Source organism: Aspergillus luchuensis, chromosome 3, assembly GCF_016861625.1.
Source record: "Aspergillus luchuensis IFO 4308 DNA, chromosome 3, nearly complete sequence".
Taxonomy (NCBI): domain Eukaryota; kingdom Fungi; phylum Ascomycota; class Eurotiomycetes; order Eurotiales; family Aspergillaceae; genus Aspergillus; species Aspergillus luchuensis.
The window spans coordinates 3,173,605-3,189,217 of record NC_054851.1 but is presented as its reverse complement, the minus strand read 5'-3'; the positions used below and the strand labels follow the sequence as shown (position 1 = coordinate 3,189,217).

Here is a 15,613-nt window from a genome sequence, read left to right as displayed (position 1 = left end):
GGTGAGTGAAGATTTAAGCCAGTTTATAGCCCTCTAAGATGTACAATATCGGGCGCCACGAGGCAGGCAGCCTCCTGATCCTGCAGGACTGCATCATATTGATCCCAAGCCGCAGGGCAGTGGCATCTATACGGGCTCAGGCACCTTGGCCTGAGTCATTTCCTATTTTGAGGAGTCAGGGGAACAGGGCCATAAGGCTGTGTCCCTGTGGGGTATAGGATCGACCGAGATATGCAGACGGAGAGATACATGCATGAGAGGGCTCGCTGCCTGGCGCCCGCGTCAGCCTCGATTGACTTGTGACCTATGGGATATCGAGGCGCAGCGGCTGACCAGCCCCCCGGGGCGCGGGTATGGAACAGTCATCTGCAGGGAGCGCAGGAACAGGGCGGGCAGATCCCTGAACGTCCGTATTTTGACTGTTGCTGAGCGCGTTATTTGCTGCAGTGAGAATGCCGAGAGGTGCCTTGGGCTCAGTTTTGTAATGATAATATCGCGATGAATCATTTGAGCGGAGATTTATTTATGTTAGTATGAGGTTTGTGTTAGTTGCATGGTAGTTGGCCATCGGAAATTCAGTCAGTCGGATCATCACGCGGCATTCTGAGTTGGTCATGGTAAAACTGTAATGGCAGCCTTATAGTTTTCTGTGACTGAGGCTTCTGACAGACGGGTTAAGAGAGAAGACGAAAAGGAAGAGGAAGAGGAAGAGGAAGAGGAGGAGGAGGAAAGGTAACAGAACCAAAGACGAATAGTAGATCAAGAGACTAAGAAGGAAAGAACGAACCACTCGATCGGTGGGGCTTCCCTATTAGGAAATTGGGACCCTTCAGTATCTACCGGACAGTCACATGACAGGCCATCAAAAACAGAGTCGCGAGCACATTTCACATACTAGCTGAAAACACAGACCGTATCAACCGGCTTTATTTCACATTTCGCCCAAACTCCCCGGACTTCATATCAGGCCGTTATATTTATGCTTGTCTCAGATCACGTGGCTGTGTTACTTGAATTGCGTCTGCGGTGAAACATTTACTCCTACTCCCATCACATCGATATTACCCGCTTCAGCAACGAACACTCGTCTGAACGATCTGATCTACTATCGTGCAACACATCCTTACGTAACTAATGAAAGGGAATTTCATGTGCCGCAGCTGAGTGACGTATTGCTAGCTCATATACAAAGCCCAAGCGGGCTGTCTCAGAAATGGCCGGCGTTACTATCGACCGGCGAACCGGCCAGGCCTATAGGGAGATGGCCTTTCATCCTTCCAAGTACCCTAATGGACCCTTTTGGGTTCACGAGTCTCCGTTCTTGCCAGAAAGGTGGGAGGAGAGCAGCCGAGTCGGGGCGCCCTCATTACAGCATTCCGCCATGAAATGCCTGTTGTCTGACCAGAGGAGACTACGGCCTGAAATGTTTGCTTACGTACCCTGGCATATTGCTAGCTACCTCTGGGATTGCCTTGGCAAGAGGTAGGATGATCGAGAATATAAGAACGAATATGGCCTAACTTTTGCCGTAGCAAGAGAAGAACTCTACACAGCTGGAAGCTTTTTGCAATGGCCTACCCCGAGCAATTCCGAGAAGTCAGCCGTTACCGCTCCTATAGTGTCAAAAGCGTGGAGATGGGCATGCCCGAATACTGGAAGGAAGTGAAGAGCGATACCTTGAGTTGGCGGACGGTGCTAAGTTTGGACCCATCAATCGCCAGGGTTCCTGATCTCGTGGAAATAGCTAGTATCCGGAACTTGGTAGCTTTGGAAATATCATCGCCACCGCAGACCTGGAATAACGGCGAGTCGTCCGGGGTCACGCTCAGCAATCGCATCATCCGGTCGTGGAACGAGATGCAGCAGAGTTCTGGGGCATTTGCACATCTCCGAGTCTTGGTCTTGTCTCGTCAATGTGACCTCTCGGTGCAGATCTTTCAATACCTGCGAGACTTTCCGTCGCTGGAGATTGTTCTCGCGGCGGACTGCGGGGATCTCACGAAGGCGTCTAAGGTTGATTTTCAAGTTGATGGATGGCTAGTAGATCCCGATACAAAACGGGACGGAACTCTCTACGATCAGTACTTATCAGTTATCAAGAGCGAGGCAAAAAATCCGACCGGCCTAGACGCTGCCCCTGTCTTGAACTTCGAAATCAACCCTAGCAAAACCAAACGCGACACGCCAATGAGGAAAGAGCAAGTCTGCTTCTACCGCGACGGCAGCAAGACTTATAAGCACGAGCAAGAGTCAGACCGGAAAAGGCCACGAGGCTATCCCCAGATGAAAATACAAAGGCCAGATAAATACCGCAAGATAGGCTGGGAAGGACTGCTGGGAGACTTGAGTTGATTGTCAAAAGTGTCAGACCATCAAGTGGGGACTATATCCATAGTTAATGCTAACTGGATGATGTCACTGCTGACAGTCTCAGGGCGGTCGGCCATATCTCGGCCGGGGGACCGCCACAGTGTGGGAGCTGCAGAGGTACCTGCATAGCTGTAGATCAGTAAGGAGCAGACAGGCCCAGTTGACTCGATACAAAGTACATCAATGTGTAGAACGATTGGGTGGATATAAAGGAGACTAGGAGATGTCCAGACTGGAGCTGGATGACGCCGGGATGACAAGCGGGGGCTTGTGATTGGACGATTAAGGGGAGCCGCCGTATCCCCGCCTTTTTGGGGGCTTCGAATGAGTGACTCTCCTTTCGTCTTCGCCTCCCATCCAGACTCGCTTCTCCTTTCTTTGCAGCCTGCACTGCCACTTTTGATGCTGTTGTTTGTCTCGAATCGGGAGCATCATCTCCCCAGATCAGGTCTCACGTACTTTTGTACAGCTAGTCCTATCCGGAGAACTTCCTGCACGCCAACTACACCCCTCCTCCCTCCTTACCTAAGCTCCTCCCCTCCCTCCCATTTCCGTCCACCATGACGGACCGACCGATGGACACGGTTGCAGACAGCAATTCCAGTGGATCAAACGTTGCATCTCCCCGTTCTAGCACGGATTCCCGCACTCCATCCGCCAGCGTTCGGTCACTCCGCCTCTCCTCGCACGCTCCGAATCATCAGCACCGTCAGAGCATCAGCGATACTCTCCGTGCGACACCAGGGTCGCCGCGGGCACGCCGACAGCCCTCCTTGACCCAGGCCGCCATTCAGAGTCTCATCGACAATCCGCCGGCCCCGAACAATGCCAACCCCGCGTTTGTTGGCCGAGACTGGCGGGAGATCTCCATCGGGGAGCTGGTCAGTCCAGACGACCTGAAGTTCGTCGACATAGACACGGGAATTGAAGAAGCGACGAATGTGGGCGCTGCTGCTAGATCCAGATAGAATTTCCGAGTCGCGGGCTGACTCTGTTAGATCTTGATCGACACCGGGGCGCCGGTGCTGCTGATCCGGGAATCGCCCCAGCATAAGTCGGCCGTGGGCACCTTCGACTACGCCGATCTGAACGCATATCTCCTGCTAGCGGCGGGACTAACACAGCCGAATGAGGAGCTCCTTGCGTCGTACGAAGAACTTGCACGCAAAGCGAAAGAAGGCATTCCGATTCCGCTGCGAGATGTCAAGGATCTCGGTCGCAAAGAACCGCTGACGACGTTGCCAGCATCGGCCAGTGTCATGACCGCTGTACAGACGTTTGGCGGCGGGGTGCATCGCGTGGTAGTAGTCAGCGAGCGGGACGACAATGAGGTTGTGGGCATTTTTAGTCAATTCCGACTGGTCAAGTTCCTGTGGGAGAATGGCCGCAGCTTTCCGGTGATCGACCAGCTGTATCCGCAGTCGCTGCATGACCTGCGGATCGGGTCGCGAGATGTGATTTCAATCAAGTGCGTTCCTTGAACGGGTTTGAAGTGATCTAGCTAATGCTGTGTAGTGGTGACCGGCCGCTCGTTGAGGCGCTGCAGATCATGAATGAAGAGGGCATCACGTCTATTGCAGTGGTGGACAACCATTCCAACGTCGTGGGCAACATCTCCACGACAGATGTCAAGGTACGCAGCACTATGACGCTAGATGAGCACCGCTGACCAGACAGCTCCTCACGCGCTCATCATCGCTCCCACTACTCCGCAATACATGCACGCATTTCATTTCCGTGATTCTGTCGAACCGCGGCTTAGAAGAGGGCAAAGACTCGTTCCCGGTTTTCCATGTGAACCCAGGGTCGACACTAGCGCACACCGTCGCCAAGGTGGTCGCCACCCGGTCCCATCGGTAAGTCTAGATCTAGCACATACACAATGGCAACTACTAACAAACCACCAGCCTCTGGGTGACCGATCCGCTATCGCCATCCTCATCAGGACCTCCTACACCATCGCACTCATCTGTGCATATCCCACTGGTCACCAACTCGAGTCCACCCCCTTCACCAGCCGTCAACAACGGCAATGCGGCACCAGCGGCATACCTCAGCGCGCCGTCGATCCCGGCCTCGGCGCTACCCGGGGCACGGCTTTCGGGGCGGCTAGTCGGGGTTGTGAGTCTAACGGACATCCTGAACCTGCACGCGCGGGCGAGCGGACTCAGTCCGGCGGACCCAGCCGAGAGCCGTAGCCGACGACGACGCAGCAGCAGTTCGAGCGTGGGGGTGCGACGTAGCGGCGAGATAGGTCGGGAATTGTTCAGCGGGCGAATCGTATAGCCCGTTCTTCTTACTCCCTTAATTTTTTTTCTTTACCTCTTTTTTTCCCTTTCTAGTATTTACCATGTCCAATTCTGTACCTAGATCGACAACAAGTACATATCAATCCAATCCATAGGATCAAATCCCATACCTGATTCAATCCATCGGAAATCCCCCCAAATCTGGAGCAAACCTGACATATAGAAGAACACGGGGGCGGGGAGATGAATCTCGGCCCTACACCCACCCATCCTTACACAATACACTCCCTTACATACAATACAGTAATATACCTCGTATCCCCAATACAAGCACTACCCCCCACACCACGCCCCACCAGCAGCACTCCCCATTGACCAGTGACACAGTGACAGTATACTAAATACAGCGACTGAGCAACCAGCAAGTGGATACACGACGCCCGATCCATAGATACTTGAATCAGTTATGAACTGCAGAGATCACTTAAGTACTTAACTAGGTGAAAAGCGGGCCCCGGCCATCCCCGAGACCCGCTCGCTTCGCTCCCCCTACTAACTTGGGGGGTAATTGGAGGAAGGGCCCAAGGTACTACTTAGTTAAGTTGGGTGAAACAAGGCCAATAGGAGGGTGTTATACCTGGAAGGGAAAGCGTGGGTTGGTCTAGAATGGGACGGAGGAGAGGGTTAGAATTGAGGTTAGTACTGGTAGGGGGAGGTGAGTATTTCCGGAGTGTGTGAGGGTTAGGGTAGACTTGGTAGTGAGGAAGGCAGTGGCGGTGCCTACTATCTATCTATTCATCTTACACTTTACTATTAGTATTATTGTGTAGGTAGTACCTTAAGTAGTATTATCTGCCATGTGTGAAATGTTACTACTTGGCACTTGGCAGGGACAGGAAGTAAAGCCATCCTAGTATATTTATCTCGTCTCATCTCATCTACCTATCTACATAGCTACTGTAACTAGCTAGTAGCTACTCAACAACCCTGATGTAAGCCAAATAAGCAATCAAGCTACCCAGAACACGTTACACAAAATCCAAATCCAATCCCTCTTAATCTCTGGAGCAAGCCATCATGATCACCCACCCACACCCACACCCCCAACTCCACACCAGCTCCAACTCCTTCCTTTTTTCGGGCTATCAACTATCCGGGAGCTCCCAAGTTCTAGACTTTGAACTCCACTGTGAAATGGGAGATCGGCCGGACGTCCGTAGCCAGACCCAGCCCACAAACAACAGTAGTAGCAAAAGCAACAGATGAACCCAGTTACTCTGTTTAGTTTAGTGAATAGCCTGGGTCTTAACAGACCCATTCCCCTTCCCTATTTCATGTAAGTCGGGTAGCTGGTTTCCATCCCTCCTCCAGGATATTACTAAAGTCGGGAATGGGTAGTGGGTGGTGTTAGCCGAGACGGAAAATACTTCCCATGTTGGGTGTGGGTTTTTGGGTGGGAGTGTATTTACGAGAGAGGAGAAGAGCCTTTTTTTGGTAGTATAGGGCGTGTCTCTATGTGGGTTTTTGATGGTAGTAGTAGTGAGGGAGTGTGGTATGTAGTAACTAGTAGTAGGGCAGCAGGATATGTGGATTCTACTCCAAGTTCTGTACTAGTAGATGGATTGAGTGTCAAGACAGGAAGTATAGTTAGGGTATACTAAGAATACTAACAAGAAGGAAATGTGTACCCTGAAAGCATCTACTCCTTGAACTCAACCTACAACATAAACTCTTTTTCACTTACTGAACTCGCAGACACAAAAACAGAAGGATAGACCCGTACCTCCCACACCAACCAACAACCCCCCAAGAGCAACAGCACAGTGAGATACGAGAGAGAGGAAGAGAGAAGAGAGAGAAGAGAGAGAAAGATCTAAGGAAACCCGACCACCCGAACCTGAACCTACCCAAGCACCAGTAAGTTAAGTTACACCCGCCCTAACCCGATTCCTCCTAAACAGTTCAAGAAGTAATTGAAAAGTCAAAAAGTACTAACTAATCAAGGTTCAATCATCGCCTCCCGGCTTTTCCTAACCAGGACTAGTGCGTGAACCAAGTTCTAAAAGTACGTAGCACAGACCAAGCGGAACTCCGTAAGTATCCACACTGAAAAGGAAAAAAGGGAAACCCACAAGCCAATCAATCGATAAGATTCTCTGCTTATTATTGCAAATTGTTGTGAGTGAGTGAGTGAGTGAGCGAGAAAATGACTTGCATTTCTGCAAAGAAGCTAGTAATGCAGATCACCTTCCCGTTTCTTCCCACATGATGTTTCCACACTAATAACGTTAAACTAACTAACAACTCAATTTATATGAATCTCGTGATCGAGGCTGGTCTGTTGGTTTAGTTTGGTCGATCAAGGGCTATATTTGACTACGTACGTACGTAGTACGTACCTTTACTTTCTAGAGTATAGATAGGTTTAGGAAAGAAAAAGAGGGGTAGGTAGGGACTGGGAGAACCACACAAGCTCTCTCTCCCTCCCTCTCTATTTAGAAGGCAGGGGGTGTATATGTGTGGATTGACAGACTTTATTGGTGGGTGGAGGCGGATTTCTATACACTGCTTGTGCAGAGATACTTGTGTATAGAAGGGAAGAACTTTACCAGCAGATATTTCTATTTATGAGAGTAGTGAGGGAATTACTTCTTCCTCCTCCTCTTTCTTATATTATACAAGGAGTGTAACTACAACTAACTACCTGAGTAATATAGTATCCCACTAACTCATCTCATCCAAGCTCTAATGTAGATCTCATACCAAACAGACCAACCAAACAGAATCACCATCACCATAATAAAAAAAATAAATAAATAAACTCAACACTAAAACCGCGCATCTCCCATCACCCTTACCAAATTCCCTCAGCTGGCCCTCAGCTTCCTCCCCCGGGATGTCAGCATGTCGACACCCACCATGACAAAAAAAAAAAAAAAAAAAAAAAAAAATAAAGAAAAACAAAAGAAGGGAATCCCCAGCTGGGTAAAAAGGATATGAGTGGATGGCTACTATCGGCTAAAACGGCGTATTCTACCTACCTCAACTATTACCTTACTAACTATAGTATAGTAGTAACCAATTTATCTATCTGGATAGTAACTACCTATAGACCTGACTGACTGACTGACTGACTTCTAGTGACTAGGGCATGTAGCTACCATGTCACTCACTCACTACATTCCAGCTCAGCTGATACTCACTATCTTATTTCGATTATTTCTCATATCCTTTCATCAGCGTATTATTATAATTCTTTCACCAGTATCAGATGAGTAACCTAACAAATAACTACTAAGACGATGATCACCCTATGTCCTCATAAAACTCATTTCACCATCTAAGTTCTTAGTTCTTAAGAAGTTTTTTCTTTGTGTAACTCGTATAACTATTAAGCCATTATGATGCACATCATCCGGCGGCTGAAAATATAATGCCGCGGGGATTTTTTTCTAACTGAAGAAAATTTCTTTCATTTCCACTAATTTATAAACAATAATAATAAAAACGAATGGGCCCTAGAACTATTTAGACTATGTTGAGGAAAAATCGATGCATTCGGAGTTCGCTGTTTGCGGAAATGTAACCTCATCTCCAAATTCTCCACCCACCAGGTTCCCTGGAGCTTGGGGAGCTTCACCCGGTCTAGCTAGATAGCTCCAGGACGGTGGGGATCCACTTTACTGGCCCTGAAGTTTGTTTGTTGAGGTTTGGAAGAGAGTGAAGTTACGAAGATGGCTGAATTTCTACCAATTCCAAGGAAAAATGTCAAGTTAAGCAAAGGTATAGCATTCGCTATGGATCACCTGGTCAACGCCGCTCTCCCGGGTATTGTCTCCCCTCGTACACACGACACCAACCAAGCCAGCAAGTCCCCACCCAAAGGAAGTAGTAGTAGTAGTAGTAGTAGTAGTAACGATAATAGACAGACAAAAGAAAAGAAGAAAATAAATCAATACTAAAACATATAGTTTAGAGCAAAGTATTCACTCAACGTATAGGGTACTCATGCACTGACGGGAAAATCCTCCATGGTAAAAAATTCATCAAACGCCGTTTCTGATTCCGGCAGCTGGGGACCACTGCCCAGCGTAAATGCGAACCGGCTGAAATCTTCATAGTCAGGATCCATATGGTGCTCCTGTGCGTATCCCATTACCCCCTCGTCCTTGTTCAGGTCTAGCCCCCAAAGACCCGGGTCCTGCCCCGTCGATGTGGGGGACTGTGGTGTGCTGGGCGTCGGGCACAAGTCTGGTGTCGGCACTGGCTCTGTGGAATCCATCGGCATGCCTGGTGGAGAGTTGAGCTGAGACAGGTTGGCTAAGCTTTGCGTCCGCAGAGCTTGGCCAGGCTCCGACCGGACTCGAGTGTGCTGGTACATCGGGTGGGCCGGTCGAGGACCGGCCGACGCCGTTGAGGACGAGGACGACATTGTTGTCGTTGTGGGAGGCACCGTAGCACTGCTGTTGCTAGACGCCGCGGGAGTTGCAAGCAAGGGGGAAGGCATCGCGTGAACGGGAATGACCGGCGCCGAACCCATGCGGTCCCGGAACTGACGAACTGGCATGGCGCCCATTTCGCCCATCGTAGTGGCCGGGACCTGCTGCACGGGCGACACGAACCCTCCTGTCCAAGGCGATCGCATGGGCTGCGGCCCGTTCAGCTGCGCCGGCCAGGTGGGTCCGCCCGCGGTCTGGGTGAGGTAGGATGGTAGTTGTCCCGACGACGCGGGGACGACGCTGGGATACGACGGCGACTGGGAATTTCCGTCGTATGTGGGGGAAAGCACATAGCTACCCTGGTGTGGTGCCAACGGGCTAGTCATTGGCCCGGTGTTCATACCGTCGGAGACAGAGGCACGAAGCCCAGACAAGTCCAGACTCATCTTGCGGATGCCGTTGAGAGAGGCCCGCGGGTTGAGGTGGGAGCTGGCCCGACGCTGGTGCAGAGCACTAGGACGGTTGGCAAAAGCCGCCATGAGATTGCGGTTGAACTCGGTTTGCAGCTGCATCGACTGAGCGTGCAGCATACGGTTGATTTTCTCTTGGTAGCGGTCATCGACCTCTTCGTACATGGCTTCTCGTTCAACAATTTCCCGACTGATGAGGAGAGCCTTGCCGGTCCGCTGCTTGTGCAGGCTGGAGGCCCGGTTGGCCGATTCCACGCGAGCATCTAAGCTGCGGTCTTTACGACGGGAGGCGGCTATGAAGGCACTGTTTTCTCGTCAGCGGGTTTGCAGGCAGAGAAATAGCGGCCAAATAGATAGCCTACCGTTCCTGGTTCTCCTCCTTTGTGCGGGGATTGGGACAAACATCCACATCGATGGCGGGAGAGCCCATCGTGAGTGAGTGTAGTGGACAGTGACGGGGAGAGCAGTGTGGGCAGTTAAGGCAGTGTGGTGTGATGTGTGGCGCGGCGTGCGTAAGGCAGTACGACTGAGCAGATGACTGCAAGATCGGCAGTAGGTATGTTGAGGAGGAAGATGTTTCACCACGCCTTGTACACAAGAAAACAATAATAGAAGGGAAGAACAGAAAAAGACGGGGGGTTGAAGTTAAATAAAATGGCAGCTGTTGGAATAACGGCAGCCAAGGAGGGGCATCCAACAGTGAGCAGAGCCGTCAGTAAAGTTGACACCGGGAGTGGTTCAAGCAGCGAAGTTTAGCTGTCAGGTCACAACAGCTCAGCCAGCCAAGGGCCGAGTCTAGACGAGACATCCAGTGCCGGGGCAAGTCTGGGTCACCGAAACAAGGGCCGACCAAAAGTCAGGCTCTGATGGAACCATGGAACGAGCGACAGTGCAAGGTTCTTGCAGAGCCGGGACTCAGACATGGGAGAAGACTGGATCCCATGGAAGAGCGGAAGTCTGAAGTGGGTGACTAGCAGGGGAGGACTAGGAGCGAACCGGAACCATTTTCCAGGGAAACCAGGTGAAGTGAGGAAGAAAGTAGCAGACAATGTGAAGTCGATGAAAAGAAAAACGAATAAAGATAAGCAGACGAGGAAACAAGAAGATGAGATGAGGGGAAGAGGAGAGGAGATAGCAGATTGAGGGAGTGGGGAGCTACACACGAAGCGGAGACATCGTTTGCCCAGGATGATCCTCGTGATGGGGAAACACGAACGATCTTGCCAATGCCAGGTATGAAGTCGCTAGCAGGTATCTTGTCAGTATCATTCCCAGCGAGAAAGTACCTCCTAGTAACTCCTATACCGTACGAGAATCTTACTAGATACACTAGTACTAAGTAGTACGAGCCGGACAGCCTAAACTAGTGCAAAGATCGGCCAGGTCCGATCTTACCGTGTGATTGGCCACAACTGGTTATCATTACCGTATCGGGTAGAGTGACAGATGCGCGGGTTTTCGTCCGTAATCCGAGCGTACGCGCTACTGTAGGAACATCTTGTTCGGCCTCGTAACTTTCACCATTTCAATCTTGCTTCTCTCCACCGCTGATCTTCCCATCTGCCTCCACCTGCCAGATCTTCAGTCCAAGCCACAATCTCTCTACTATCTTTCCCCGTACACACGGACATTATTGTTAGAACCGATTAACAGCGAGATCAACAGTAGACAAGGATGCGGATTTTTTCTCTTTTTTATTCAATCGTCCTAACACATACCTAATCTGGGAATTCCTCTACCTTGTCTGTCTGGATCAACCTATTTACTTCACTCCACAGACAACAAACAGCAATCCAGTATAGAGCAGAATAAACAAGACCATCGCCAAGATCCTAGAACACCTCGCTTAACAACATAACATAGACATTATCACCCATACCAAACAACTTACTTTGACCTGAAAAGTAAATACCTTCATAATCTAATCGCCTCCCATCCCTCCATACAGACCGTACAGACCACTTCTCAACCCACGGAATCAAGTCTGGATAACAACCACCACCCAAACTAAAATCCCCGTAGCCACCGCCACGCCACCTACCCAAACCCCAGGAACAAATCCCGCCGCCTCTCCTTCCAGCTGCCCATCTAGTAAAACTCCCCTTTACCCCCTTACCCAGGTACTTAGACCAACAACCTCGGACGCTAAGGTACGCCCCCGAGCAATGCTCGTCTACTTTCCCATTCCAGCACACCCATCGCCTTGTATACCTAGACCTTCACATCTAGCCTCTCTCAAACCCCTATCCCCATCCCTCGGACACTATCCTTTTCCCCTTCCCTCTTCCTTCTTCCGTTCTAGTCCTAGTTTCCGCATCGGCTTCTGCCGCCATCCATCCACCTATCCATTCCATACATACATACATACAGTATAGCTAGCCCCCGTCCCCTGTCCCTCGCCCCTCGCCCCTCGCCGCCCCCCTATTTTCGCCACCAAAGACAGATACACAGACACAGAGAGAGAGAGGGAAGAGGCGCAACCCCACATACGTACCATACACACCTACACAGAACATGGTACCACACCCCGGGGAAAAACTTGTGGACTGACTCGCGGGATATGATGTTTGTCCATGTTACTCCCTTCGTCCAATCCCTGTCCCTTGGTTAGGCTTGGCTTTCGTCGTTGTGTGGCTGCGGCTAGGAGGGGGAAGACCCAGGGTGGTGGGAAGGAAGGAAGGAAGGAAGTAAACCCAGTACCTAGGTTAAGTACTTAGTTTAGAGGGGCCAGCACATGTGGTGGGTGGGAAGGTAGTAGGCTGGTTCTAGAGGGGGGCGTTTGGTCCGTGAGTCCGGTCGGGCGAGGGGGAAGGGAAACATGGGTGTGTGTGTGTTGCTTGGATGCGTGCATGCATGCATGCATACAATGTAGATTGATGGATGGATGGATGGATGATAATGGGCGATTGATTGGATTGGGTGTGTGACAATACAGGGACAATTGGTTTGTCTTTTGTCTTTTGTTTTGTGCATTACTTGCTTTAGTTTAGTTTGGTCAAGTTCTTTGGGCATAGGAAGCTACTGCTAGCTATGCTACTACTTACTACTTACTACCTATCTGAGGAGGAGATGGTGTAGGTTGGGGGCGGGCTGTCAAACTTGCTGGAGTTGGTATACACGGCATAAAGGGGGAAAAGAGAAAACACTAAATCATCCACACACAACGGCAGGCAACTATGCAGGGCTAGCTGGCAAGAGAAAAAAAAAGCTATCAATCACACTTTCAAACAATCCCCTCCCCCCCTCTCATCAAACATGGTGGAGAAGAGGGAAAAAAGAGGAGGTGTGGGGGGGGAAGAGGGGATCAAAGAAGGGAGACTAAATCCTGTCCGACAAAAAGTGTAAGTAAAGGAGAGTTATCAAATCAGGCTATACCCAACGACGGCACCATCCCCTGCTCCTCTTTGTGCTCACTGCCCACCCGGTATGACACTCGGTACCGCATCTTGATCGAGTTGCCCTTACCCCCCGCTACCCCGGAGATGAGCATCTCCCGCTGCACCCCGTTGTTCTGCAGCGGTCCAATGTCCCGCCCGGACTGCGGGCGGAGTTGCAACGTGTACGCCTGTGGGAATTGTTTAGCTTCTTCCTCTTCTGTCCGTTGGTTTCCGTGCCCTGTCCGAAGGGAAGCGGAGGGAACTTTACAACTCACCTTCTCCACAGCCACCTGGAAGTGTAGTTCGTTCAGTGGCTGGCTCGTGCCGTTCGAAAACAGGGCCACCACATGGATTTGCTGCGACTGCTGGGGGTGTCGCCGCGCCACAAATTCAATTCGGAGTGCCGAATTCAAGACCGACACCCGGTTGGTGCTCGGTAGCGTGTTGCTCTCCGGCAGCGACGATGCAAAGTTCCATTCGTCCTCCTCCGCCGCCTTGCCGCTGCTGCCAACCGGTTGCGTCGGTCCGCTTCCTGCCAGATCGAGCAGGGACCCCCCAGCGACTGCATGGCCGGCTGCAGATCCTCCAGACGGGAGGGGACTGGCATGTCGGGGACTAGCGGATACCAGCGAAGCGAATGGGTCGACAGCCGGTGGGGGAGTGGGCGTTGCGACGATGCTCTGGGGTCGTGCACTTGGCACCGGAGTGGCTGACTGCGATGGCGGTTGAGAAGAGCTGCCCAGCGAGGACAGGATGTCGTAGTTCGGCTTGAATCCACCAGGAGCCTGCGGCACCGGCGGTGTAGCAGTGGTCGTGATCGCTAGCACGAGCATTAGCCATGTCAACTCATTCATGTCAGCAGCAGATGTCTCCTACATGGTCCTAAGGAGATACCACCCACGGCCGGAGCGGGCTCGTCTATTGACAGCCCCAGCAAGTCGTTCTCCAATGAACTGCCTCCGGTCGCGGCCGGCGCACCGTTGCCGTTAGTACTAGCACTTGCAGGAGGTTCCGGGTCAAAGTCGATAAGCGACAGCTGGTTGTTTGCGTTCTTCGATACACCTGTTGTCGTGCCCAATGTGCCCTTGGGGATTCGTGTGGCGGCTTCCCAGTCGCCCTTCTTGACAAGCTTGTACCGCTCAATGGTCCGGTGTATGCTGTCATTGATCTCGAGCAACTTGTGAACCGCCTCCGGATCATCCGACTCCTCCTCGCACATCTTCTGGATCTTGGGATGGGCACTCTGCAGCGCCCCAGCCAGTTCCTAGCAACCCGACAGTCAGTTGACAATCAAACGAGACACAGCGCCGCACTTCCAAGCTTACCTCGAACACATCACCCTCCGCGACCGGGTCGCCAGGCTGGTGACTCTGTAGCATTTCCTCCAAGATCTTCGCCTTCTGCTGCACCTTGGCGACCTCTTCCGCCGCCTTAGCCCGGTAATCAGTCTTGTGTCTGTTGTCGTACCCGGCCATGACCTTCATCAGACGATTAGCCTCCTGCAGATCCGCAGGCGTACCCCTACGAATCAGCTCCTGCAATTTAGCCGACTGGGCCTCTTTCTCCTCCTCTTCCATCTCCTCCGCAGACCGCAGGTTCTATTTCAAATACCACTAGTCAGCAACACTCCCTAGAACCAGTGTGGGGGCGGGATCACGCACATCACTGGGGTTCAAGACGGCCGCATCCTCATGGCGAATCTCCGGAAACACATAACCTTTGTAGAGTAATAGCCTATGCATATCACGAATATGGCCTAGATCCTCCTTGTACCGCGACGTCTGGCAGATCGTTTGTCTCCACTCCTCAATGGACTCGAGAATGCGATGTTGCACCCGAGTCGGCCGCAGCTGCGGGCGCTCGGGGAATCGACGAACCAGCTCATTCAGAAACTCTTTAGTGCTAATCTGGAGGTGAAATGGGTAACCGCAGTTTTTGACGCAGATGTCGAGAAGCTAAAAGGTGACAAGAGTCGCAGGGGTGGAATGTTAGCCCCGCATTCAGGCACATCTAAGCTCCATTATATGGTTGGTTGGTCTGGGATATAAAGCCTACCGCCAATGCTAGTAACGCCACATTCTGATTCCGGGAGTTGATTAGATGGACGATTTCGAAGGCAGCTTCGCGAGGTCTAGAAGTGTGGAGGGTTGGGTTGGGTTAGTTTAACGGCGCGGGTCGGTGGACGCGACACAGTAGTAAGTAGCAGTAGCAACTCACGCATTGCCTTTCTTGGAGTTGATCAGATCGGCCACTTCAAGGTTCAGGGCGAGGTTGGGTTCGTAGTGCGACAAGTCGCAGGCATTTCCTGTAGGAGTCGTAAATATTTAGCCAACCAAAATATCAAAAGAATCCTGTATTGGTGTGTGCGTTGCTTTTTGGGGAGGGACAAAAAGAACAGGGGTGACGTACGAACAGCCCGTTGCAGCGGTGTTAAGCCCGGCTCAGCGTAGGCACCGAAACGGTCCCTCGCTGCCATGCGTGCTGAAGCGGCCTCCAGGGTGACGGCGGATTATGTGTAAGATGGATAAAGGGGAGAGAAAAAATAAAAAAGCACAATTGAAATAAAAAGGGAGTCAGTCGAACAGGACCGTGACTCAGGGCGGAGAGTGAGGGGAAAGGACCGGAGACAACAGAAAGAGAGAGTTGAGAGATAGAGAGGGGATGAGTTAAGTTAGTAGCTCGAAATGGAACCAACCGACTTGGTTTAC

General features: G+C 51.3%; 4 protein-coding genes across 4 annotated transcripts; 2 read left to right on the top strand and 2 right to left on the bottom strand.

The window, feature by feature from the left end:
• Positions 1-1,213: 1,213 nt before the first annotated feature.
• Positions 1,214-2,352, top strand: AKAW2_31061A (uncharacterized protein; the record flags this gene model as incomplete). The annotated part of the gene is made up of 2 exons (XM_041687643.1): positions 1,214-1,482; positions 1,533-2,352. 2 exons carry the CDS (start codon positions 1,214-1,216, stop codon positions 2,350-2,352), a joined length of 1,089 nt encoding a protein of 362 aa, XP_041541508.1.
• A 578-nt stretch (positions 2,353-2,930) lies between these two features.
• On the top strand, positions 2,931-4,656 carry SDS23 (cell separation during budding; the record flags this gene model as incomplete). The annotated part of the gene is made up of 5 exons (XM_041687642.1): positions 2,931-3,311; positions 3,369-3,838; positions 3,886-4,003; positions 4,048-4,226; positions 4,278-4,656. 5 exons carry the CDS (start codon positions 2,931-2,933, stop codon positions 4,654-4,656), a joined length of 1,527 nt encoding a protein of 508 aa, XP_041541507.1.
• A 3,969-nt stretch (positions 4,657-8,625) lies between these two features.
• Positions 8,626-9,958, bottom strand: AKAW2_31059S (uncharacterized protein; the record flags this gene model as incomplete). Its single annotated transcript, XM_041687641.1, has 2 exons — positions 8,626-9,832; positions 9,891-9,958. The coding sequence occupies 2 exons, from the start codon at positions 9,956-9,958 to the stop codon at positions 8,626-8,628; spliced, it is 1,275 nt and encodes a 424-aa protein (XP_041541506.1).
• Positions 9,959-12,892: 2,934 nt separating this feature from the next.
• Positions 12,893-15,381, bottom strand: AKAW2_31058S (VHS domain protein; the record flags this gene model as incomplete). The annotated part of the gene is made up of 8 exons (XM_041687640.1): positions 12,893-13,093; positions 13,181-13,725; positions 13,782-14,169; positions 14,231-14,503; positions 14,567-14,860; positions 14,961-15,036; positions 15,123-15,210; positions 15,315-15,381. The coding sequence occupies 8 exons, from the start codon at positions 15,379-15,381 to the stop codon at positions 12,893-12,895; spliced, it is 1,932 nt and encodes a 643-aa protein (XP_041541505.1).
• Positions 15,382-15,613: the final 232 nt, after the last annotated feature.